This window comes from Chaetura pelagica, unplaced genomic scaffold (genome assembly GCF_000747805.2).
Source record: "Chaetura pelagica isolate M959 unplaced genomic scaffold, ChaPel_1.0 scaffold80, whole genome shotgun sequence".
Classification (NCBI taxonomy): Eukaryota; Metazoa; Chordata; class Aves; order Apodiformes; family Apodidae; genus Chaetura; species Chaetura pelagica.
Window position 1 is genome coordinate 109545 of NW_009951946.1, and position 27315 is coordinate 136859.

The 27315-nt window shown below is 42.3% G+C and overlaps 1 protein-coding gene across 1 annotated transcript in view; it reads left to right on the forward strand.

Moving 5' to 3' along the window:
• The window catches only part of PPEF1 (protein phosphatase, EF-hand calcium binding domain 1), a 30830-nt gene extending 3836 nt beyond the window's left edge, over nt 1-26994 (forward strand). The window contains exons 2-17 of the mRNA XM_009997229.1: nt 352-479; nt 1225-1276; nt 4050-4098; nt 7874-7991; nt 11455-11569; nt 12883-12929; nt 17240-17406; nt 18881-18917; nt 19403-19552; nt 21026-21229; nt 22637-22822; nt 23466-23608; nt 24192-24298; nt 25273-25436; nt 26259-26343; nt 26801-26994. Of these exons, the coding sequence (XP_009995531.1) occupies nt 352-479; nt 1225-1276; nt 4050-4098; nt 7874-7991; nt 11455-11569; nt 12883-12929; nt 17240-17406; nt 18881-18917; nt 19403-19552; nt 21026-21229; nt 22637-22822; nt 23466-23608; nt 24192-24298; nt 25273-25436; nt 26259-26343; nt 26801-26994 (1946 nt within the window). The remainder of the gene's footprint in view (nt 1-351; nt 480-1224; nt 1277-4049; nt 4099-7873; nt 7992-11454; nt 11570-12882; nt 12930-17239; nt 17407-18880; nt 18918-19402; nt 19553-21025; nt 21230-22636; nt 22823-23465; nt 23609-24191; nt 24299-25272; nt 25437-26258; nt 26344-26800) is intronic.
• Nucleotides 26995-27315: the final 321 nt, after the last annotated feature.

The window sequence follows — 27315 nt, forward strand, 5'->3', positions numbered from 1 at the left end:
TTTCCCTACCTTCCCAAAATCGTCACAGTGCCCATCAGCTGAACATCGCTGACTTCTTAACTGAGTAGTATCTTCAGGACAATTAGATGGAGAAGACTTATAATAACATAGGCTTGAGCAAGTCAGCTAGTTTGGGTTCTGCCCCCAAAGACAGGAACAAAGACAGTAAACGCATCATGTGTTCATTAACAGAAAACAGTTTTTAAGTCTTGGCTTTACAGAGCTTCACCTGCAGGTCAACTGCGCACAATAGACTGAATTTGTCTGCAAAGTTCTGCAAAGGCAGCACATGTGTTTTTGTTGTAGATTACATGGCATCCATGTGTGCTCCACTGCTTTCTGTTTTCACAGCCATTAGAGCTGCTGTCCTCATCCAGAACTGGTACCGCATCACCATGGCCCGGCTAGAGATGAGGCGCCGCTATTCTCTGAGTATCTTCCAGTCGATCGAATATGCTGATGAGCAAGATCAACTACAGGTTTGTAGCCTTCCTGGACAATCAATGATGTTACCCCTAGAGGACTCACACTGCACCAACAAAATGGGCATGTGATTAATTCTACCCACAAAGCTCTGTCCTGTATGATAAATACATGAAGTAATTGTGTATAGGTGTGTGTGCACATATACATAAAAAAGCCTGTGTAAGCAACAGGACACCATTCTGCCTATACAACCATATCTAGCTCAGAGGTTGGGTGATTTTAACTGTGTCTGTGAGGCAAGATGTGTGCAACAGAAATATCAGTGTCTCAGAGAGAATCAGTGTCTCCATGTGCCAGCCAAAGCTTCCTTTAGGACGAATACAGGGAATTGGGAACTTCTAGGGATTTGGGTTCTAGCATCAGTGTCTAAAGTCAGTTCTGTGCATTTTAGCTGTTTCTTTCTATGGACTTCAAAGGAAGTCTAAGCAAATAATCTGGATAATGGGTAAGATGAATTACATTAAAAACATCAGCAAGATTGATACAGCCCTGGAACTGAGCAGACTGACACTATATGAATACATACAAATTCACAGCACAAAAAGAAAGAAGTGAGCCATTTCTGCAGTATGACAGATGTTGTGTTGTTACTGCAGGCTGATGCTATGGGAACATACAGTAGTGTCTTAGATTCCCCTAAAGGAGAAATTGCTAGTAATTGAGTAAAAAAAAAGAATGTTAATGTTTGTTGGATCCCCTAAACCGATCACTGTGTGTTCTTTTCTTTTCCAAATTCAGCTATCCAACTTCTTTACATTCATGCTGGATCACTGTACTCATCCTAATTCAGGTAAGGATAAAAATAAAAATAATATGGAGATTCTGTTTGGAAAAAATTATGTGAGGAAAAATAATTTTTAATGTGATGTTTATAGCTTATGGCACATGCTGGGGCCTAATTTCCCAAATACTAACAATTTCATCCTGTAAGTGTTGGCTCTGCTCAGTGAGACAAAATGTAAGACAGGACATATACCTCTTTTCCTTATGAGGACACTCAGAGTACTTTCTTATATGTTACTGCCCTTAAACTCTTCTCATGGTAATCTTAGTGACCCCAATTTTAATATCTTTCTGTGCAAGTTTTCTTAATCTACAAGATGTGATTATCCAGAAAAAAATGTATCTAGTTGATTTAGGGCAGAAATAATCAAAGAGGTTGCTCTTCTTCATTTTATTTTTTCTTCTTCTGTGAAGCAGTTCTGGACCACTTTTTAATTTATTTTGTTCTAGATTTTCCTGTAAAACATGCATCAGTATGTGAATGATTAAAAATGAAATAAATTTAAACTGCTGGAGATAAATCTTTAGAAACCATTGCAATTAAAGCTCAGTTAGTCAAAGAATAACCTTTAATTTTTTAAGTATTTTGGGATCCTTGGACAGAACTTACTTTTCAGGTCAAGCTCAACAGGAGGACAGACTCAAAGTCATTTCCTATGTCCCAAAATCAAACATGACTTCCCTGAACAAACTGATAACAGATCTAATCCAAATGGGGTTCAAAAGAAGGCTGTCTTTAATCTTGTCCAGCTACAGGTTATTCCAATTAAAATTTGCAAAAAAACCACTTTTATAGCCAGATAAAACCACCACCAAAACAGTAAGTAGTTTAATGTTCTAATGCCAACTATTAGAAATGGCAATTTTTCTCTATTAAATATTTCAGAGTGCCTCATGCTGTCTGTGCTCTGCAGAAAAAGAAATTATGTTTGAGCTGTTCTCCAAAGCCAAGGCAGATGATACAATAATTCCTCCTTTGTATTTTTTCATTAACATTGTATTGTGCAAAGAAAAAAATCTGCTTTAGTCATTTAGCTTTCTGGGATGGAACTGGTAAACTGAAATGAAATCAGACACTGATCATTTCCACTACTTCTACATGCTGATAGCACACCTCAGGTCAACTTTTCCACCTGAGAGGGAAAGAAAATAGTACTGCTAGGCCTGATGTTTGGAAAAATAGTGTTAACCTCTATTTCCTTTATAATAATAAAGAGAATTTTACAGCTGCTCATTGTGGATATGATTTATCCAATGTTATTAACGGTGTCTATTGACAGAGCGAACAAAGATGAGTGAAGTACCTCAGGTGACTTGCTAGGGCTCAGGATGTGGCTGAGGACAGAGCACATTGCTATCTGCATAGGCTGTTTGTGGGGAGGTGGAGATCCAAGCCTCACCTGTGCACAGGGAGGGGCAGAGGGTACTGTGAGCTGCCCTTCATCACCACTGCACTGGTGACTTGTGCCAAGGTCTTGCAGGTATGTGGAGTTTCAGACATGGCTAAGGCTGAAACACATGGTAAAGTGAATGGTGAAGCTTTACTATAAAGAGCTGTGCTAAAGCTCCCCCTCTGTCTTGCTTGTTTAAAACATTCATCTCTTAGGATTGCAATAGTTAAGGCTTCATAACCACTTAATATTTGGTTTGGTTTCTTATTTTCTCCATTCTAACACCCTGTGTTACAAATCCCAGAATCTTAAAAGAAATACAAAGATTCCGTAAGGTACATGTTTAACAGCAAGATGGCCGAGGCCACCTATGCAAAGGAGGTGAGTTTTGTTGGGGTTTTTTTGAGAATTTGTGTATCAAATTTGTGTTGTGCAGTTTGGGGTTATGTTTGCCCAGCTACTGGCTGTGTGCATTCTTAACTTCAAGCACTCAAGTACTTGCCCTTCTAAGTGACCTTTGCAGCACCCATGCTATCCTCCCTGATGTAAGCAAAATCAGTATGGAAAGGGTGATTCTTACTTACCTGCTTCCTATTCTGCTGAATCACGGTCCTAAGATGTGAGCCATGGTGAGTGTAAACATAACAAGCAAAGAAGCTTCAAATTGGCTTTGCTATTCCCAAGCATTTCCTAAACCCCACAATTCTGTGGCTTTTTTTTTTTTTTCATCAGTCTGTTCTCACTTTAAATTTAGAGTGATAGCATATGGGTCAAAAGCTCTCTCCAATAAGATATTATTATATAGTATTCTTACCAGAGAATAGATTGTCTGTTCTCAGTATGTGGTGAGAAAGTTACCTGAGGATTTTGTGATTTGTGGTTTTCCTTACGTTATAAAGCACTCAAGTCTCTGCTATTCATCTTGTCACTTTCCTCTTTTTTTAATCTGCTTTTTCAGAACCTATTTTTCAAAGATAGAAAGCAGCCACCATCTCATTAACTCAGTAGTGGTTTTGATGTGATTGTTTATCTGTTCTACCCTGAAGCTTTTTTCATCCTCTCATTCTGCTTAACATGTCAGTGCACTTTAAATTGTGATTGGGATATTATAGTGCTGTGTGTATTGTTCTTGTTCTGCTTCTTAGTAAGGCTGTTTTCCAAGGGTTTGTGGAAAGTAAAAATTAAAAACTTTTCCAGCTTACACTTTTCTCCCTCCCTATCACCAAAAATCTGCATACCTATTAGCCCTTGAGTTGTAAGATCTCTGGTCAGAGAAAGCTGGAAACTGCTTTTCCAGCAAAAGGTGACCCACTAGGTCACTCTTTTGGGGGCATATGGAAGGTGAGAAGGTTGCAAACATGTCCTGGGTCAAAGTGGTGGGACTGGGAGTCCAAGATACCCCAGATCAGGCCTCTGAAGGCCACCAGGGCAGGAGCCACACCTCCTGGAGCCTTCCCTCAAAGGTGAGCAAAACCAAAAGGGCTTCTTTTCTGCAGTTTCACTCCCTGTGATGCCTCCCTTCCACTACTAATGCCTTTCCAAAGCTTTTTGCATGGAGTTCTTCTCATGGTGGAGAATAAATCACAGCTCTTTTTAGCTTACAGTGCCAGGAACAAAGTAAAGGAATTAATGTTTGGAGCTGTATAGAAATCTGGCAGATGTAAGAGCACTCCTTAGGAGCCAGGGATGCTGTCAGATATCCCAAAGTGCCTGAAGGCACCCGTTTGGTGACAGAACAGAGAGCTTACTTCAGAGCCACAGAGGTAGCTGATGCCCTGTTGCCCTGATAGGGAGTACATCCTTGGCAGTGGTGTCTTTGACTTGCCTTGAACAACACCTGTAGTGAGGTGGTCTTGTCAGAACCAGGTCCCTGGGCTTTCTGTGGCCAAACTGACTCCACGTAGCTCTGAGCTTTTGTGTTTAACGTGGAATATGATGGTTGTCCTGTAGGGTAGTGGTATGGGGCCTGATAATAGTGAAGGCTCAACTCACTGAGGTTGGGCTAGACCTCTGGTGTCAAGAGAACAAAGTGGGTCATTCCCTGTCCTCCCTGTAATCGGTAGAGAGATGCAAATACTGGCAGAAGGTATTTAATTCTGTCTTAAAATGGGTGCCTGAACTAGGCATGTTGAGAGTTTTTGTCCTTGTCTTTCAATATGGATGGAAAGACCCTTGACAGCTTCAACTGGAAGATGACTAAAATGAGAAGAGTGCTGAATCCTTCAGAATTAGCCCTGTGTGGGGCTTGTGGTGAGCTGGGTACTCATCAGCCAGCATGCTAATCCTCAGGCTGCATTAGGGCACCCATTACTGACTCCTCTGACAGCTGAAAGACTGTATGAGATGTGAGCACACTCTAAGGCTAATGACCATGACTGGTGTTTGATGACTCATCCAGAAGTGGAAAATGGGGTGCACTTTGCAGAGATCTGTCCTACAGGAAGGGAGATTGGGTTTCTCAGCCTGGGCATATGCCAAAAAGGAAGCAAGGTTGCGAGGAAGGCGGGTACTTGTTCAGAGGTAAAGGGAAGGGTAGCCTGCTGGGCACAGGAGAGGAGGGCTGGAGTAGAAGCAGGCATGGGCAGGTGTCTGCCTGGCTTGAAATTCTGAGAAGACTTGACTCTGAAAGAGTTGTGTCAGATGAAGACAGCCTCTGGCTGGAACAGGCAAGCAATGAGGAATTTGAGTGGTCTGAGGAACTGGCTCTGTGGCCTACAGCCACTCGCTTCCTGAGAGGTAGGGCACAGAGGGAGATGTGGTCCAGACACCTGCTGTTAGAGCTGGGACAAGACTTGGTGCAATTGTGCTTGGCTGATCAGTATGTGGGAACCAGCACGTTCAGTCCGTGGGTGATGTTCTGGCATCTGGCCAGACAAGGATGTAACTGTGGTGGAAGACTGCAAATCAGACTGTACTTGGTGGAAGCAGTGAACCCTGAGCACCTTGCTGTTACTTGATACCTCAATCAATTTACATAGCTGTATGCTCGATGTGCTAATCAGGTCACAGCAAAAGAACTGCTAAAAACAGGTTTGGGGTTTTTTTGTGAACCAGAGCTGATAAAAAGTGTATATTTATCTGTTTGTTTCTTTAATATGGATTTTATCCAGTAACAAGAAAAGCTGGCCTTTATGAATCTCATCATTTATGAGGCCACATGCCAGTTTTGGCTGCTGTGAGTTTTGAGGCACAGCCACAGATAGTCCTCCAGCAATAAATAATACATTTTAATTTCCAGTTGCAGCTAATAGAGGTTTGTCCTGCTTTGGGCCCAACATGACAACCAAGGAACAGCCCCATGGCCGCTCACTCAATTCCCCCCCCACACACACACTCTGGATGAGGAGGACAAAGCTCATGGGCTGAGACAAAGGACAAAGAGGGATCTTCACCAATTAAGGTCCCGGGTAAAACAGACTCAACTTGGGGGAAAAAAATAATTTCACACCAATCACACGGACCCAGGACACAGACGCACCCAGAGCAGGGCTTGCAGATGTTACCCCAGCCCTCCCTTCTTCCCGGGCCCAAATCCCTTTGTTCCCGGTTTCTCTCCCTCCTTCCCCCCAGCAGCACAGGGGGACAGGGGATGGGGTTTGGAGTCACTTCACAGGCTGGTGGTTCCTGCTGCTCCTTCCTCCTCAGGAAGAAGGATTGCTTATCCCTGGGGTCCCTCCCATGGGAGAGAGTCCTTCACGAACCTCTCCTTCCCGAGTCCTTCCCACGAGGTCCGGAGCTGCTCCAGCCTGGGCTTCCCACAGAGCCACGGGGGCTTCGCGAACAGCCACCTCCCCTGGTGCCGGGGGCTTCCACAGCTGAGCAATCAGAGTCCACTGGCAGCAAATCCTTTGGCCATAACATCCAAGTCCAGTGGCCAAGTTCACTCCCCCTGGTGCCTTCGGGGGATGTTCCACCATGTTTCTCCATGAGTGCAGGGGCACAGCTACCATCTCGCCATGGGCTGCAGGGAAACTTCTGCTTGGGCACCTTCTGCCCCTTCTTCCTCACCAACCACCAGCACCGCTCTGCTTCTCCAGCACAGCTCTTCCCTCTCTGCTCGCTCTGCTCAGGTGTTAGATTAGTTCTTTCGTACTTTAATCCCTGAGGTGCATCCATTGTCCCTCTAGTGGCTCCTTGGCTGGGTTTGGAGCAGGGGGAGCTTCTCAGCTTCTTACCAGAGCCGCTCCTGTGGCCCCTCCCCCGCTACTAAAAAACCCACCAAACCAAACTAGAACAAGGTTACGGAAAACTTACCTGTAGCCCAGCAAAAAGGGTTTACAACAATCATCTCAGAAGACCAACTCTGCAACAGCAGCTGTCAGACACTGTCCTTCAGGGCCTGTTTCTCTTTTTTAGTTTAATGTATGATAAAGATAATCTGCAGGAAGAAAACACTGAAATGCACTGTTCACTCAGTTACATTTCAAGGGTAAGTCAAGAAGATATCGGATAGAAGCAATTAACAATGTTCCTGCTTTCTCCCTCTTGCAGGAAAATTAGAAATTGTGCTCTACTTCTACTGCTATATTTTTGTTTATTTCATCCAGTGGTTTCATGACAGTCAACCAAAAGCTGGAATTCTCTCCTAGTTGTATCAGAAAGGAGTGCTTTGTAATTTACTGTGAATAAAAAGGATTTTACTGATAACTTTTAAAATAATCACTGACATGCTGGTATTTAGTTTAAAACTTATATAGGAAATAAGAGTGAATCCCTAAAACTTTTATCAAAGGTGTAATGTTGAACTTTAAACAGATGATGGGTATTGAATGATCAGGCATGACTTTTGAATCTCCTTGCTTTGTGAGAGAAGGAAAAGAAAGTCTGTAACAGGTTGTTTCTCATTACCTGTGAGAGTAGCTTGCTCCATAACTTCAGTACAAAATGTTTAGCATCCTGACCACAACTGCTAGCTGTTGGAACAGAGTTTTTGCCTGGTTTTCATCTGGTTGCGTTTTGCCTCATTTGGGGTTGTGTTTGTTTGTTGTTAATACTGTAAAACAATCGGGGGAGATCTGGATGTCTTCCACTATAGAAGCAGGGGTTAGATGCTGCAGCAAGTAAAACTTGTATTCAGCCAGTTCGGGTCATGTTGTTATGGCCCTAAAGGAGACGGATGGAGCTTCTACATTGTTGTTTTTCTCCCCTTGTGTCCCAGTTTCTCAGGCTTTCACCAGCCCCAGTGCTGCTCAGGTGGCAGATGAAGACTTACGTTTAAGAGAATTTGAAAAGAAGGTTGATGTTCCAGATTCTTATTACGGACCACGACTCTCATTCCCCCTTACTATTAAAGATGTTGATGCTCTTCTTCATGCTTTCAGGAATGAACAGGTAAGTTGCAACTAGTTTGATTTCTTTTTACTTGTTTTACATCTCTGTCAACTTCACAGAGTCACAGAATTGTCACTTGGAAGGAACCACTAGAGATCATCTAGTCCACCCCTCCTACTAAAGCAGGATCACCTAGAGCACATCACACAGGAACGGGTTCAGGCGGGTTTTGAATGTCCCCAGAGAAGGAGACTCCGCAACCTCCCTGGGCAGCCTGTTCCAGTGCTCTGTCACCCTCACAGTAAAGAAGTTTTTCCTCGTATTCAAATGGAATTTCCTGTGTTCCAGATTGTGCCCATTGCCCCTTGTCCTATTGCTGGGCACCCTGGAAAAGAGTCTGGCTCCATCCTCCTTACAGTCATAGAATCATAGAATCATTAAGGCAAGAAGACACCTTAAAGATCATCAAGTTCCAACCCCCTTGCCATGAGCAGGGAACCCTACCAGTAGACCAGGTTGCACAAAACCTCATCCAACCTGGCCTTAAAAACCTCCAGGGATGGGGCATCAACAACCTCCCTTCAGCAACCCATTCCAGTTCCTTACCACCCCTATAGTGAAGAATTTCTTCCTAATACCTAACCTAAATCTCCCCTCTCTCAGTTTAAAACCATTAACCCTTGTCCTATCAATACCCTCTCTGATGAAAAGCCCCTCCCTAGCTTTTCTGTAGCCCCTTCAGGTACTGGAAGGCCACTATAAGGTCTCCCCAGAGCCTTCTCTTCTCTTGGCTGAACAGCCCCAACTCTCTCAGCCTGTCTTCACAGCAGAGGTGCTCCAGCCCTTTGATCATCTTGGTGTCCCTTCTCTGGACTCTCTCCAACAGGTCTATATCTTTCAGCTATTTATATTAATAAGTCTTCTCTCCAGGCTAAACAGTCCTAGCTCTCTCAACCTTTACTCATGAGAAAGGTGCTTCAGTCTCCCAGTCATCTTTGTTGCCCTCCAATGGACTGTCTTCAGCAGTTCCCCATCTCTCTTGAACTGTGGAGCCCAGAACTGGACACAGTATTCCAGGTGTGGCTTCACCAGCACAGAACAGAGGTAGAGGATGACCTCCTTGACCTCATGGCCACACTCTTCCAAATATATCCCAGGACACCGTTGGTCTTCTAGGCCACAAGGGCACACTGCTGGCTCATGGTTAACTTATTGTCTACTAGGACTCCAAGATCCTTCTCCTCAGGACTGCTTTCAAGCATAACCTATACTGGTGCATGGGGTTGTTCTGCCCCAGGTACAGGACCTTACATTTGCTGTTGTTGAACCTCATTAGGTTCCTCTCTGCCCAGCTCTCCAGCCTGTCCAGGTCATGCAGGATGGCAGCACAGCCCTCTGGAGTGTCAGCCACCCCTCCCAGTTTGGTATCATTAGCAAATGTGTTGAGGATACACTCTGTCCTCTCATCCAGGTCACTGATGAATATGTTGAACAAGACAAGACCCAGTGTTGATCCCTGGGGACACTGCTGGTTACAGGCCTCTGACTTGACCCTGCACTGTTGATCACAATCCTCTGAGTTCTGTCACTCAACCAGCTTTCAGTCCACCTCACTGTCCACTCATCTAACCTCCACTTCCTGGGCTTCTTATTGAGGATGTTATGGGAGAGTGATAAAGCCTTGCTGAAGTCAAGGTAGATGCCATCTGCTGCTCTACCCTCATCCAACCAGCCAGTTATGACAACATAGAAGGCTATCAGACCAAGCATGATTGACCCTTGGTAAATCCACTTTGACCAATCCCAATAACTTTCTTCCACACATTTAGAAATGACATCCACAACGATTTGCTCTATCACTTTTGGAGGGACAGAGATGAGACTAACCAGCCTGTAGTTTCCTGGGTCATAGCTCCACAAACAGTTGAATCCAATGTAAGGCTAAACTGAAGCCCAGGGAGATATTTCTCCCTTCTTTTCCATCCCATTACCCTTTCCTCCTCTTGGGAAACCAGACTGGCTGGAAACTAACACAAGTAAATCAAAAGCAGTCAGTTCTCAACCAGACTAGTTCCCAGATTCACTCATTGGCTGCATGACCACCAGAGATAGCACTGGGGAGGAGCAGGGACCTCCTCTTCTAGTACTGAGATACAGTGGTGATGAAGTGGGAACCTTTAGCAGCTGCAAGGCAGGGGCTGTCAGTGAGGGTGCAGGCCTGGGTAAGGTGTCCTAAGCTAACCTAGGAACTAATTATCATATTTTCCTGTGTTAAATGTGCTCCTTGTGTCATACCCCCTTCCCCCTTCCCACCCTCCCATTCTTTTTAGAGGAATTAAGGTGCAAAGTTTAATCATGTTGTTCCAGTGTGCAAGACTCCAGTATAATGAAAAAGTGAATATAAAGCATCACTGATGTGGCAGAACAGAGTGATGGCACAAATCTCTGGAGCTTGCTGTCTGCATCTGCCAAGGCCCTCAGAAGGACCTTGATGATTCTGTGTTCCTGAGCAAACCCCTTTGCTGCCCTCTTTGAAGATGAAGGTGGGGCAGGGAGGCATCACACAGCCCAGCTTTGCTTCAACTTGTGGTCATTTGTGCTTAACAACATAATGCATACAAAGGATAAGGGTCTATTTTGGGGTTTAATTTACTAAATAATAGTGGAAGGTTTTATCTGTAATGTTCTGTGGAGGCTGATATTAAAAGTAATAAAAGTAAAGGTATAAAGTACAGGATAAATGAGGCCACCCAGACTTCACCATACTGTCAGCTCTCTCTTCTCTTCCTAGGGTTGGCATTTTGTTAAGGAAATCATTGTATGGAACTGGTTGTTTTTATTTGCTTAAAAAAAACAAATCTTGAACAGTCAGCCTGTAGCTCATCTGTGTCCTCTACCAGATTTCCTCAGAGCTGTGTTTGAATTAAAAGCCTTTGAATTAAACCACCAACTGACAAAATTATCATAAAAAGCATTAGCAGAGAAGACTAGAAGCTTCAATATTGCATTGTCATGGCATCTTCACAGTGAACAGGAAGATAACTCTAAACAAGGCAATGTTGTCTGGGTTTTCCCCTCTCAGTATTTTTGCAATTTGCTGAAATACCACTTATGGCCTTCAGGGGTTTTTCAGTTGGTTTGGTTTTGGCTTTTTTGTTCTTGTTTTGTTTTGTTTTACTCACAGCTAGAACTACTTCTTTTTCTCCCAGTTCCTTTGAGTCGATTATCTTATGCAAGGATTCTGAGTGCTGTATTAGTCTCTTGTCCTTTCTATAGATGGGAAGAGTAGAAACAGTACACTAGAAACAAAGTGAGTTTGTTAACATCTCTGTACCTATTCACCAGGAAGAACGTGCAAAGCTACAAACATTCCTAATTCCCAGCACTAAACCACACAGCCTATAATCATGTCTGGAGGTCTGTTGTGTAAATAATCTCAGCAATACGTGTCTGACATAAATAAAGCAGACAGACATGTTGCTATTTCTAATAAGTGTCCCTTTTCTTCCTCCTTTTGTCACAGCTGCTTCATGCCCACTATGTACTGCAGCTACTGTATGAAACTAGGAAGGTTCTCAAGGAGTTGCCAAATATCACCCGTCTTTCAACTTCCTACTCCAAGGACATAACTGTCTGTGGTAAGTTGCCAAAGAAGATAACTGCTTTGGGCTATGGTTTGATATTCTAAGTGGTTGGAGAATGATACAGACATTTCCAAATGTTGCCACTACAAGAAAACTTTTTTTTTTTTTTTTTTTTTTACAAATACATAAAATGGAACAAACAAAAAAATCAGTTTTCTGAGTCAGACTAAGTATATTTTAAGAAAGCTCCTCACCTCCTCTTTCCTTTTCTCATTAAACATTTCTGAATGAGTCAGTATTACTTCAGCTAACACTGCAGTGTAGCTTAAATATTCCTGCATTTCCATCACTAAAATGCCACTGAGTATTTGATGACCAGCTGCAAGTCTTACCACTTTCTCCTCTTACTGAGAAGACTGTACCATCATAATTTACTCAGTAATTATTTTAATGAGGGCTTAATAAGGGTGGCAGACAAGACCTTCCATTGACAACATGACTATCTAGAATAAATTGAAATTATAATAAACCCTTGCTTCTAAAGGGACCCAAGAGGACGGATCAGTCTTTTTACAGCCAACAAATTAATCTCACAGAATGGTGTGATGTGTGACAAGGTAAAGAACTCATTGCCTGACTGGTTTGTTTTGCTTTTGTAAATTACTGATAAAGGGATGCAGTATCCTGCCTTGCCACAGAAAACAGTAGCTGCAAATCAGAACAGTAGCAGTGACAGCTACTCTCATCAGCTAGCAGTATGTGCTGTCCCTGATAGGAAAGTGGCATAAGGAAGCATGCTGTGACACATGCAAAACAAATGATGTTTTTGAAGATGTTGTTATACACCTCCTTTGATTGCTAGAAAAGGGTTTGTTTAAATCAGGTTTTGTATAACCAATAATTTGTTAACTAAACCAATAAAACCTTTAGCCAAACCAAGGAAACACGAGTTCATACTTCTTCACTACACAGCATGTTCTTACTAAGCAAAACATACCTCCTCATGTTTGTATTGCATTTGCACCACGCAAGTAGCATCTAAAGGGGTCTTATTATCTTTTCCCTATGTGAAAGTTTGGCTGTGTGACTGGTCTGATCTTCGGGTCCAGCTGTAAAGAGAAAAACTTTATGCAAGACAGTTGCATGTTCTTAAGTATTTTATTGCCAAATTTCACAAGCAGCTTGAGCATGTACCTTGAAATTAAGCTAATCCTAATACAAGGCAAATTATTAAGGGAAACAAGGGGAAAAAACTTGTTAGGACTAAATAATTCCAGGTTATAATTCCAGTTTTTTCCTCCTCTGTGAGAAAATAGAAAAAAAAAATAAAATAAAAAGATTAAAAATCAAGTTCTTGTTTCCTTTAGGAGATTTGCATGGAAACCTGGATGATCTTTTGCTGATATTCTATAAAGTAAGTAGGCAGACTGTGATGTAGTGTTTTGACTTAATGAATTGTTGTTAAGAACACGTATCTGTGTCTGATAGATTTTTCACTGTTAGAACTGTACATGCAGTGTGCATGTATCACACACACAAGTCATAGAATCATAAAATGGTTTGAGTTGGAAGGGACCTTAAAGATCATCTAGTTCCAACCCCCCTGCCATGGACAAGGACACCTCCCACTAGATCAGGTTGCTCAAAGCCCCATCCAACCTGGCCTTGAACACTTCCAGGAATGGGGCTTCCACAACTTCCCTGGGCAACCTGTTCCTGTGTCTCACCACCCTCACAGTGGAGAATTTCTTCCTCATGTCTAATTTACATGTCCCCTTTTCCAATTTTGATCTGTTCGCCCTTGTGTTCTCACTACAAGCCCTTGTAAAAAGTCCCTCCCCAGCTTTCCTGTAGGCCCCTAAGGCACTGGAAGATCCCGAAACAATTGGAATAATGTCTCTGTTGTAGCTCTTCCTTCTCAATATCCTCCTGCTCACTGTGACAGAAGAGACCCAGGAAATCTTGCTCTTCCTAAATGCTGAACTTGAGAATGAACCAAAACTTAAGAGGGTTCCTTGCAACGTCTCCAAAGTCCTGTTTTATATATATTAAAACACTGTTTTGTATTACATATTGGCTAAAGTCTTCTAATATCAGGAGGTAACTTCATTCCTGGTGTGACACTACACCATGGATAATTTTGGCCCGTCAGAAAAATGCAGATGCTTTCATTTAGGCCTTCCATTGATACCTGCAAAGTGCTTTTTATTATTATTTATTTACAGGAAGAAAAAAAAAAAAGAGTGCTCTCTGTTTAATGGCTTTTCAAGTCCTGGAAGCAGTCATGTAGTCTGCACAAAATGGAAATACCTTGGGCATCCTTTACACATCTTTGAATAGCTGCTCACTTTTTAAGGTTACAAAGGCATAGCTCTGTTTTACTGCTGTGAAAGAAAAAAACATAAGCTCCAAGCTATCTTTTCCACAGTTGCATATTTAACTGAAGCTGCAGGAAATTTCCTCTGTTTAGTTTCACATTTATCCTTCGCATGAATCACCACCTTTCATTTAGCAGATACTCTCTTTGATTTGAGCTTTCCAGGGGAAAGGGTTTGCATCTGATCTTTGTACATTCATCTGCAATTAATGGAGACGGAAATGAGCCAAACCAGGTGTTTCAATGATGTAATTCACCCCTGCTTCCAACGTTGTTACACTTTATCTGACACTTGTTGAATAGAAAATTGGTTGTTTTGCCCAAGTGCATAACTGAAGCCTGTTGAAGTATAATCAGACCTTTTTACAGAGTTCTGCTTTTCTTATTCATCAATCAATTACATTTAGCTGGTCCTTGTCATGCAGTCTCTTTGCTGTTATTTTAATTAGACAGTCTTGCTTTTTGAAGCTGAAATAAGAGTATGATACAGTTTGGTTTTGTGCACAGGACCTGGAATGCGAAAAAGAACTATTTTGAAGGTAAAGGCTCAGATATGGTTGTATTTACTACTGCAGTCAGCCTAAATTTTATGCTTTTGGAGTAAACAGAACATGATTATTTTTTTCCCTCTCTAATGCATGTTATGAAGAGAAAAAAAAATCTAAGCAAGGACTAAATCCGGACTTGAGTAAATTCAGAGCCAAAACTGCCCCTGACTTCAGGCACTAGAGTTTACACCCTGTAGTTCTATTTAAGGTTCTAGGGGAGTCCTTCCATCAAACTGAATAAAACAGATAAATATTTTGCTGTTTCAAAGGTGTTGAGAAAATAGCACATGATAGAGCTGCTTAGTTATTTAGAAGCAATTAGTATTTTCTGTCCCCTGTGGATGGTTTACTTAGCTGAGCAGCAAACCCTGTCAGCCTCTGGGATCCATTTTTTTCTGCTTCCCTAACTCTTTCAGTTGGGAGGGGTTTCTTCCTGTGAGTTAGTATAAACCACCCATCACCCTGAAGAAGAGGGTGCAATCCTAAGCACTGTGGTGAGGATTTTAGTGACCTCAGGTCTGTGCAGAGCTGTGCAGAGCCAGCATGGCTGCTGCAGCCATTTGGAGGCCTGCATGCAGACCAGGCACCTTCAGTGTGGAGCACTGCCCAGAGAACATTTGCCACAGCACTTTTACAAACTGCCAACAGCAAACACACAGAAGTGAGCAACCTACAGCTTGTCAGCACAATGCTGGGTGCAATAGTGTGGATCATTCTTAAACTTGGTTTGAGTGAGGCTAAGATAATGACTTTGCTCTCAATAGCCAGTTTGTAAGTTTCATTCAGTCCTTGCATTAATCTCCATTAAATTATAGTATTTTCTGAGATTCCTTGAAAGCCTTGAGTTTTCAGTTATGTAGCGGGTTAGATTGGTAAATGGATGCTATGGATAGAAATAGCCTGAAGCTGTAGAAAATGCAAATGACAAATGGAAGCTAATTAATCACGAACCCAGCAGATACAGTAATGATGCCCAGCAGCACGTTCCTAGTCATTAGAGGGTCTTGCTCACCTCTTTGACATGACAGAGGCTGCAACAGCCTTTATCTTAGTGTTCTTGTTAGTTGAAACCACAGAAAAGGAAATACAAACTCTGCGTGAACAGAACTAAAATACCACATTGAAGTTGGAAGTCCAAAACAAACTGTCATTTAAAACTAAGAGCTGTGGGTAAGCTGTTACAAAGGAAGAATGACAGAGTCTGGAGAATGCTTTAGCAGAGATGTCTTTCCATGGTGACTGCAGTTACATGGTCACTGTGTGTATACTGACAATATGCTGGTGATTTACATGCTTATTGTTTTTAAGGCACAGGTTTTATTAATTCATCTTTCTAGGAGCTCTTGCTGACTCTCTCCTTTCTCTTCCACTCCTGAAATCTGTCCTTTCTTTTTTTAAACCACTACAACCTACTGCCTTAGCAGAGTCTCATAAATTGCCACTCCTGTGAGCACAGGGCAACCACACACCCCTTCTAAGTTGACTTGGAGGGAGCTGGGGAGAGGCTGTGGCAAATACCAAGCAAGCTGCTTTTACAGCAGCCAGGATTGTGCCCCTGTGGGAATCAAGAGACCAGGATTCACTACTTCATAACAGTGTAGGACACTGATTGGGAAAAAGAAGATACTTCCTGATGGATTCAAGTGAAATGCTTAATTGAGTCTCTGGCAAAATCATGCATCCTGCAATAAATCTGCTAAGGCAGGACACTAGGACATGCTGTAGGAATACAGGAAATGCTGGAGAGATGCAGTAGCTATATTCAGGAAATGGGGTGCCTTGCAATGCTGCCAAAACTGTTAAGAGTGGCTTCCACAGTTGTAATGGGATTTTATAGGTGTTCTGTTGATAATTCTTGTGCATGCCAGTTGTGAAAACAGAGGTTTCCCTTTTTCTGGCAAGTCAGAATTGAAATATTATTTCTGATACTCATTACTGGAAATTGTGAAGCTACCCATAATTGCTACTATACTTTCTTTATGCTGATAGCACCTATTGACAGGTTGATACCTAATCTAATGAAACACATCATCAATTCACAGTATTAGCTTTTGATAAGTCACCATTCATAATAAAGCATAGCTCTAGATCTTCAGAAAAAAAATATAAGGTAAGAAATACCTGTAGGTACAGCCTCTCAGGTTTGTGAGCGTTTGCCCTGGGTGAGGGAAAAGTGCCATGTGAATAAAACCCAAGTAGCACTTTCAGGATTAAAGCAAATGGAATCAAGGTTCTTTGGAGTTGTGTATTAAGATTTTATGTCCTCTGGTCTTTCCCAGAAGTTTTAGAAGCATACCCTGCAAACAGTTAAGTACATGAAATCCATTTTCTTGCTCTGTAAGGAAAGACAAGCACCTTCAGAAATGTGTTATAAGATATTTTTTTCATGGGTTTCTTGTCTTCCATTCAAAATGAATGACTCCTTTCTATTTGCAAGTGCATAACTTCCTGGCAGCAGTTGCATTAATGGGAAAGCATATTTTATTAGAAGAAGAAGGTTTCCATCAGTGCCTTTCCATTTAATTCAGTAAGTAGAAGGAAGGATTAGAGATGGCATAATGAGAACAATCAGAGAGGTCACTTCTTCTCTGATGGCTCATACAAGTTGTCTGATGCAGAGATTTTTGTTCTAAGCAGTGGAGATAAAGAAATGCTGCATTTTAGATCTCTCTGTTGTGCAGGGTTTGGGGTTTTTTTTTCAGATTTTCTGGCAATATGATCTCATTTGAAATACTATTTCCTTTATTGCACTAGCACAGAAGCGTCTCTAAATGGTCTTGTTTTTGTTTCCTTCTGCAGAATGGTCTGCCTTCAGAACAAAACCGTTATGTCTTTAACGGTGACTTTGTTGACAGAGGGAAAAATTCTATGGAAATACTTATAATCCTGTTTGCATTTCTTCTCATCTACCCCAATGATTTACACTTAAATAGAGGAAACCATGAAGACTACGTCATGAACATGAGGTAGATTTTAGGGGCCCAGGGGGAGGGAATATCTGGCCTTTCAGTAGAAGTGTTGGAGCTTTTGAATGCTCCCTTAGCTACTGTGACACTAAAACAGAAATAATGGTTTTTCAGGTATTTCAGTGTAGTTCTGCATCTTCAAGATGTGTAATGGGGACAAAAAACATCCTCATTACACACACGCATTTGAATGGGAGTCATGTCTTGTGTCTGACCTGTCATGATCCATTGAAGTCAGTGGGCTTAGTGCAGCTTCCAGAGTTCCAAATTTGGGGAACAGGGATGGATGGAAGAATTATATTTTCATTAAAGCATTGGCTGTTTCCACAGCATAGGAAAAGGCATAATAGTATGCAGTGTAGTGGAACTAGGAGCTGATATTTCACTTAACTGTAGACTAAGATGTCACTTCCCAAACACAAGGGGTGGGTAAATATCCCAGCTTCTGAACCATGGGGACCCATTAGTTGAGAGGAGTCTGCCCCAGTGCAGGAACACCCTGAGACCCTGCTTTCTAATGCAGATATTTGTACTCAGCTGTACAGCACTGCCAAAGGCATGAGCACAGATAGTGTCTCTGGCTGTAGTAGACAAAATCACCTCACAGATGTGAGGTGAACTCCTCAGTCTTTTTCCATACAATTCTCAGGTGCCCCAATAAGTCTTTTAGTGACTGAGGGGTAGGTAGCCTGCTGTACCCCTTCTATCATTTAATGCAGGCACACAGAATATATTGTTCTTTATCCCAGGCATAAATCTGGGTTTGAGGCCACGTTTCAAATCCTACTAATGATCCATGTAAGAGAATCAGTTTCACATGATACTTCCTTTTTTCAGCACTTAATTTAAAACAAACAAACAAACAAACATAAAACAAGATCAGTTACTTTATCTACCAGGTACGCAAAACCCCACCCAAAAGAGTGGAAAATATTAACTAATTCTGTGATGGTACAGACTGTAAAGGTGCATCCCTGTGTATGGCTCTTTGCCAGGCATTTTGATTAACAGTGCTGCACACAGCTAAATTTGAAATCTGAGAGCTAAGGTGTTGTGAAAATGCTCCTTGCACCAAGGATATGTTGGTGTTAAAAGAATGAGGTATCAGAGTCCTTGTCCCTTGTGGCAAAAAGGCACAATAGACAACACTAATAAAGTTGAGTGATTTAGAACAAAAACTCTGTGGAGGTTTTGTGTGAGTTTTTGCCTATCATCAGTTAGGTTCCTTTGAAATTTGTCTCTAGGATCTAAATGGTAAAACTGCTAAGTTGTTTCATTTAGATGGGCTACAGGGCGCTTCAGAATTCTCGGTCTGGATCCTGTTCCTGATCTGTTTTATGTACATGAAATCAGTTTAACTCCATGCTTGAGAAAGAGCAGAAGAAAACACATTTAAACAGAGGTGAGACAGAATAGAAAAATAGTGCAGAAGGGGCATACTGAAAACCGGTTCATTATGTTGTTCTGTTCTCAGATATGGCTTCACAAAAGAAATTTCAAGGAAGTACAAGGTATGATTCCTCCTCCTTCCCCTGTATTTTCTTTGTAGTCTCACACATGTAAAATTAAATCTGTGTAAATAAGGACACTTCCAAGCAGATTATTTAGGTGTAGTGCAGACTAATGTAGTACATGTAGTCACGTATTACATGACTTCAGCAATGTAGTTTAAATTATTTCATTTTTTCAGTGGAATAACTGGCAAAAAAATCGTGTGTGTTAGCCTTTTATGCTCAGAGTTCTATGGGATGAAATAAATAACACTCATAAGGCCATTCAAAAACACAAGAGGAGGTGAGCCTGAAAGAAAACCAAAATGCTATAGAGACAATCACATCCCTCTAAAATAAATGTTAGAACTTGCTTGTCAGTGTTGCAGTTCAGGGTATCACCTGGACAGAACTGTTCACACAGTGGCAGACACATCAGAAAATCTTCAATTAGAACTAACAAAATCTGCCAGAAACAGGATCTAATATAAGAGTATGTTTGGCAGGACCACTGGAAAGAGATTATGTTTCTTCTGCGAGACATCTTTAGCTGGCTTCCCCTTGCCACTATAATTGACAGCAAAGTTCTTATCCTACACGGAGGGATTTCAGACACAACAGATTTGGATTTCCTGAATGCACTTAAGAGAAATAAGGTAAGTGATCATATTCACTTTGCAGTAATGTTCCTTTGGCAGTAGAAATGATAAGATCAAGTTGTTTGCATTAAGAAAGGAAATGGGTGTTTTATATGGCATGTGATGAAAAAAAGAGCCTTGTTTTTTCTTCAAAATCATTGCTTAGGAATGAAGGTTTCAGTAGGTGTTGGGAACCAATTGTCAGGCTGCTGTAAATTAACATGGGTCTTTTGAATTTCACATAGGTAAAAACACTTTAGATACCTCCCTCCTGCAGTGATGACGCATTAACCAGAAAGTATGAAAAGTACTTAATTCTCAGGCATTTCTAAACACTTTAGAAATCAATCCAGCCACATCTTTTTAGCACTGCAGTTTGTCCTGGGGCTGTGTTTCTGCCATCTGTTGCATGGGGGAAGTCTTCCACCTGTGAGGTGCTCCCTTGGCAGCAGCTGATCTTTGCATATGGGGGAGAGCCTTCCCAGCAAGATCAAACTTCAGAACCTGGCCTTCAGAAAAAAAAACTACCACTTTTCAGGGATTTAGAAGACAGAAACATGTATTTTTTTTCTGAAATGGTGAGCAAACACAGCTCTTTCAAAGCAGTGGAAAATGGTGTGGGATTTGGACAGCTAAATCAAGATGTCTGCTTGTGAGCAGGTTGCTTAGGTTTCTTATAATCAGTGGAGATCCAGGAGATCTGGTGGCGATCCAGGTCTTATGATTGCTCAGACACAGGGCTCTGGTGCTGGGGGGGGCATGTTGTTATTGGGTTATTTGAGGGAGGGGGTTGTTAAAAAAATGACCTAATAGGAGACAATTTCAGTCTGTATTAATAGGCATTCATTGAGCCATAGCTCTCAGCTCCAAAAAAGCACCTGCCCATGCATATTGGAGGGGGGTGGTTTAACAATAAATGGGCCTGATCAATTTCACTGTTATCCTCCTGATACTCCATTCATTTTAGCCAGGTTAACTTAGCTGCATGCTACTGTATCAGAGCAGTAGTGGATGCTGTTTCATCTTCAGTACAATATATGTACAATTACAGAATAGTTGGGGTTGGAAGACACCTTAAAGATCATCTAGTTCCAACCCCAGTAGACCAGGTTGCTCAAAGCCCCATCCAACCTGGCCTGGATCATGGACATCTTCAGTTCCCTGGGAAGCTGGGCACTTCAAGTGTCTGCCCTGAGCCCAGGTCATATTTGCTGCATAGTGAGACCTTGTAATAGACTGTGGCTTTGAAGGAGTCCGTGTGTCTTGGTGAGAATATGAGAGCGGGCTTGAAGAGGCTGACTGCTGATAGAGGGCAACATTTCTTTCTGCAAGTGCCAAACACCTGCAGCTGCCACTAAACCTGTGAATTCAGGATATTCTGAGAGTTCCACATGAAGTACGGGAAATGGGAAATGATGGGCCTTTAAGCTGACATCTCTGCATCATCTTTATGTTCTGGTAACCATTTCAATGCTTGTTTTTTTAAAAAAGTGGAAGACATTGATGAGGCCTCCGAAGTCAGTGGGGGACAAACAGGACCAAGTGAAGGAGACAATTCCCAAAACCACACCTGGTAAAGACATTGCCAACCAGAAGAATGTTGTAGGAGAAAAACGACGTACTTCTTTACCGGGCTCCACTGAGCCTTCAGGCTCAGATTTATCTCCAGACTTCGACATGAAGGAATGGAAACAAGTAGGTGAAGCCCAAGACAGGCTGATGCTGAACACCCCTGCACAAACCCAGCAGGTCCTCTGCACAGGCAGTGTGTTTGAATCTAAGGGACCTGCATCTCATAAGAAACCCAGCCCTCTTGGGAGGATACTAGCCAGCTGTTAGTTCTTTGGATGCTTCTTTGTAGACGTGTTAGTAAAGGATTGTGATTTTATACCTTACATGTACAATTTCCCCAATGTTTTCTTTTCTGAGCCGTTACGAGGGGGGAAGTGCTCGCTGTGAGATGTGTTTGCGTGCCCTCATGTGGTTGGATCTGTTGGTACATACGTGGTTGTTAGTTTAAATAGGTCAGAGTTTGCAATTGCCGGCGATAGTGAGCACCTTTTTTTGGCTGTGGCTTTGGCAGCTGAATGCTGATACTGTCTAAAAAAACCAGCTTCTGAGGGCTACAGGGTAATTACTCAAGAGTGGGAATTTTTTGTCCCTGTCTGCTCATTTGCTCTTGAATATTAGAGGCAAAATGGAGCTCTTGTCATGCTGTAATTTAATAAATTGTGACCATTTGAAAAGCTTAATTTCTTAATTTGCATAGCAATTTAGAAGCTCAAAATTGACTTGTGTGTAAGTTTATTTTTCTGAGTATCTTTTCAGACAGCTGCTTTAAGGGGCACACACTTTTGATTTGCTTCTTGTGAAGCAAATTCATCTCTGAAAATATGAGTTCCCACGATACATATCTGACCTACAAACTAATGTAATGGGCACAAACAACTCCTCAAATCTGACACTTCCCCAACTAACCAAGCCCCCACTGACCCCTGCTCACAAATGTGAAATGTGTTAGTGTAAACCTTGTGCAGTGGAGTTTAAACACATTTTGCCTAATGTTTGCTACTGACTAGAATGATAAGGTCACATGATTTTAAACCATGATAATTTATCATCATGTCTGTAAAATCTTGCTTTGAAACATGACCTAACCCAGGACAGTAAAGCCAAAGGCAATTCTTGTCATGTTTAGAGCAGGCACTCCCAAGCTTAGTGTAGGTGAAGCCACTGACCCATGTGGTTATCAGGTTTGTGCTGGGAAATGGAAAATGCCTCTCACACCTACATGCAAAGAAGGCAGCTATTGCTCTCTTTGAAATATCCCAGGTACCATTCCCAATGTGCCTAGCCGAGTCTGGAAACTTCAGCTGTAAAAGGAAGTATATTTCTGAAACAGGATTTCCTTAGAAAAAGTTCATCCAAAATCCACTTAACGTTTTTTAAGAAAGGCAGAACAAAATTTTGAATTCCCAGCTGAAAGGGAGGAGGGAAACAAGAGACCTGCATGTTATCTCAGGTGTGTTTTCACCCTGTACAGTGGGGAGCCACGGCTCACCTACTGCCAGTCCTCACTTGCTTCTGTTTGCTATTTTTCAGATCCTTGACATTCTCTGGAGTGATCCAAGAAGCCAAAATGGCTGTACACCAAACAAGTGTCGAGGAGGAGGTTGTTACTTTGGCCCTGATGTCACTGCCAAGCTGTTCAAAAGGTATAATCTGAAGCTGCTCATCAGATCTCATGAATTTAAGCCGGAAGGTTATGAGATCAGTCACAATGGGAAGGTAAGATGCTTCCATGTAAAGCAAGAGTTCTGTTGTGAATTTCACAGGCACATCCACAGTAGAACCATCTGCAAAGTTAATTTAAAAAACGAGTGTCTTTTTAAAAATGGGTTTGGGGGAATTGTATTCTAGATGGATGTTAGAACAAATTATGGGTTTCTGACAAACAAAACTCTTTGCAGCTTCAGGGAGTGGGGACTGGCTTATTACTCATGTGAAAAGGAGTGAACATCAACAAAATCCCTGGGGAGAGTTACATGTAAATATAGTGCAGGAGATACTCTGAGGCTCTAGAAGCCTTTTAACTTTGTAATCTCTCTTCTGACCCTGCTCTGTGACATGCTGTACCAGAAGACCAGCAAGAATCCTGAAAACCAGGTCTATCTTAGAAAGAGATTTGTTTTACAAGCATGTTACAATCACACTGCCCACTAACTTAATTCTTCCTGTGACGTGCCAAAAATACAGGCCTGGATCTGTGATTCAAAAAGTGCAAGCAGTGTGGCGAACAATAGAGCTGTTAATGCCTGGTTTTATATGCAGACTCTTTCATAACCGGCATGATTCTCCAAGATCTGTTTCAGAAATCAATCTCAAGAAGAGTTGCCGTAGTCAATCCAGTTTCTTTGTTTCCTGTTTCCAGGTTATCACTATATTTTCTGCCTCCAACTATTACGAAGAAGGGAGCAACCGGGGAGCCTACATCAAACTGAATCCTGAACTGAACCCTCGGTTTGTACAGTATCGAGTCAGCAGGTGCACACGCAGGCAGAACCTTCAGGAGAGGTAAAGCTGTGTGCTGGGCAGTCAGCCTGGCCTCACTGAGCCTGTGGATACCTGCCACAGGTTTTCCTTGGGTGTCCTTGTTTTTTTCTATTTTACAGTTTAAAAATTAATACAGTAGATAAAACATGTTCTACGTACTCTCACTTGGTTTCCTGAAAAACTCCCAAAGGTAAATAGATGGGCTAAGCAGTCAGAACAGACAATTGGCATGGATTTGTAAAGGGCCTGCACCTGTCTGTGAGGTCTGCTTTAAGGCTGCAGCGTTAATCTAGACAAATCCTGTTGTGAATTGATTCCAAAAAAGTTTCTCATGACAGCTTTGCTGTGCCTAGCTCTGTGGTCAGACTTACTACAGCAAAGCAGCTTAGAATTACCTACATAAACTCGATTATCGCATAAATGCAGCTTATTCTTATAGGGCTTTGTTTTGGCATTGCTTTTTTCCCCCCAGTGTTGTCTTTTGATAACTCTAAATACACTGCATGTTAAAGAATATAAAACATTGATAATTAATGTTGAAAAGCATGAACTGCTAGAGGATTTAAATCCTCTAATGATCGGCTCCGCGTTTCTTTCCTCCTAGGGTGGGTACAATTGAATCATCTGCCTTAAAGTGCTTAAAAGAGAAGATTTATGCTCACAAGGCTGAACTGACAAGTGCTTTTGAACAGTATGACCTCAGGGGCACAGGTAACACTACCTCTCTGTCTGGTTGCCACCATGGGGAAAACCGCTTCAGGGCGGGGGGTTGGAAAACACAGCACAGAGAGGGGTCCTGCCTGCGAGTGTAAGGCTGGCAGGCAGCAGAGGCTGGTTGATCTTATGTTCTTCCTGACCACACAGGAGGAAGGTGTTAGCAAGTGCTTGGCCCCAGGGAACATTTTGAGGGGATGAAGCTTTACATAGGTAGAACAAAACAACTGAAATACACGGGGAAATAAGGAAATGGTGTTTGTTGCCAGGCAGAGTTCAGGCAGGCAGATCTAGCTCCAAAAGCTCAAAGGTCACCATCTTCACTTAGGAGTGTGTTCAGATGGCAGACAGGGAACTGGAGATTCAGGTGAGGGGGGAATTGGTACCCTTCTGAGTCAGGGAGATACATGAGTAAAGTTGACTGGCTATGCCACTAGGAGACATACACTCACCCATCAACTGAAGTCAAGGCTAAGTTGACACAGGAACCTTTTATGCAGGGGCTAGGGGTTTGTGATTTCTAGCACAAATACAGCTTTTCTTCATGATGGTGAAGGGTCTGCAAAACAAACCTTATGAGGAGCAGCTAAGAGAACTGGAGCTGGAGTTTAGTCCGAAGAGGAGGAAACTGAGGGGAGAGTCTCTTCTCACTAGGAACTAGTGATAGGATGAGAGGAAATGGCTTCAAGTTGTGGTTTAGGTTGATATTAGGAAAAATTTCTTTACAGGAAGGGTTATTAAGCACTGGAACAGGCTGCCCAGGGAAGAGTTTGAATCAGCATCCTGAATGTGTTCAAAAACCTGAATGATTCTATGATTCTGTGCTGCTCATTGTTACAAGGGTTTTTATCCCAGGGTTAGGAGAAGACGTTTGTGGTTTCAACTGTTCTTAAAACCAGCAGAAGACACGCTGGTGACTGATACGTCGTGTCTTGTACCTCTTGTAACTATGACCCGACCCCTTCCGGCAGGCAGCATTTCTGTCAATGACTGGGCTGCAGCGATGGAGTCTGTCCTACACCTGGAGCTGCCCTGGAGGATGCTGCAGCCTCAGCTAGCAGAGATGAACCCAGGTGGAAAAGTTGACTTCATGTCATGTTTCCACGATTTGAATATAGATCAACCCATAAAAGAGGTAAGGAGGAAAATGCCTTCTTGCTAATCTTGGAGGAGCAGTGACTTGAGGCATAAGACAGTGGTTTGGCCAATCAAGCAGCCATCAGCAGCAGCTGAACTAGTTGCTGAGCTTCCTTTTTTAGGCAGTGGAGGAAAATGAGAACTGCTAGGGTACAAATCATCATTCCCTGCTAAGGTAGGTACTTAAAATAGTTGGATGAATCACATGCTAGAACTGCTTCTCACTTTCCCTTGACTCTCAAGGGCGTTTAGATAACATAGCTGAGGAGATGCGATAAATCCTACTCAGAGCACCCTACCCTCACTCATTAAGATGAGCTTTTCAGATGTGCTCCAGAGCCAATTCAAGCACCTGTAGGAGGGAATCATATTTCTAGATGCACTTTTAGATGTTCAGTGGTAGCTTAGGTCTCTTCTACTGAGTCCAGTTGTTACCAAGTGGCTGCAGAGAGCTTTGGTTCTTAGCTGTCTCCATAATTTTTCTAAATAGCAGGATCCATTAACTTATGCACAGCAAAAGCTTCATATGACTGCATGGTGTACAGCATCTTCCCTAAATGATCCATATTTCCACAAATAATTATTGAAGGTAGGAGGTGTGAAGGGCTCCTTCCCTTCATGCCCCACCATCTGAAAGTGACAGGTTTTAGCTCCTCAAAGCAAGACACAAAGTATCATTCTGGGGAACTTGAATATAAAGGTATTTTTTAAAAACATTTGAGTTAAACGGGGAACACAGATTTGGATAGTACATATTCTGTTGGTGACACTGACTCAAACCAAGGTCTGAATGGTTTCCTATATGGGATTTCAAAACCAGGTTCAGCCAGCTTTGATGGAAACACTGTGGAGATACAGAAAGGATCTGGAGATCATCTTTAACATAATTGACAAAGATCACTCAGGTAAGTCCAGGTAACGTCACTGCACCAGCTCTGGAAACCTAAAGAAGTTGTCTTTACCCACTGGGTTTCCTCCTTCGGGCTTCTAAATAGAGAGGAACCAGAGATTATGTCATTTTTCTAGTTTAGTAAAGACTAATTTAAGCCGTCAGGCTGTAACCATATAAGGGGTAGGGCACAGTCTAACTTCAGAAAAAATTCCCATGTATCCCATCTCCAGTACTGGTTTCACTCTTCTGGAGGCTTTTTCTCCCTTCTACTCTCAGTATCTACTGCTTTCTCAGTTCCACTGTTGAAAGCATTGGATTATCATCTGAAGTGAAAACGTACTTCAGCCATGAAATCATGAAAGGCACACAAGGCACAGTGGGCAGGTAGCTTTCCTGCAGTGAAGGAGTGTGTATGTGGGAAGGGAGAGGAAACAGACTGGAAAAAGCAACCTGCTGCCTGTCTCCTTTAGGTCTCATTTCTCTTCAAGAGTTCAGCCAGACGTGGAGACTCTTTGCTTCTCACCTGGGCATCGATGTAGATGATGAATCCCTTGACAAGTTAGTCCTCAGCATAGACCATAACAAAGATGGCCACATTGACTTCAATGAATTTTTAGAGGCCTTTCGTGTGGTTCATAGACTAGACAAAAAGGCAAAGTCCTGAAAAGGCTGAAGTTGCAGTGGGCTGTCCTGGAAGCTCACCTTCTGTCACTAGTCACAAACAGTCTGGGAAGCCAGTTTCCAGACTGACAAACAATAAATGGGCTGCTGGATATGCTAAGAACTGAGGTCACTGTGTAAGCTTTTATTTAGTCCCTTCTGCATGATGCGGAATAAGGCAAGAGAGATGAAAACCCACTACTTACAGCATTCCTGTGTCACTGCCACATCAATATCTTACAATTTATCCTCCCCTTTGGTGGCATTACTCCATCCATCTAATCTGAGAACACTGCCAAGGTCACACCTACAAGCCTGTGCAAAG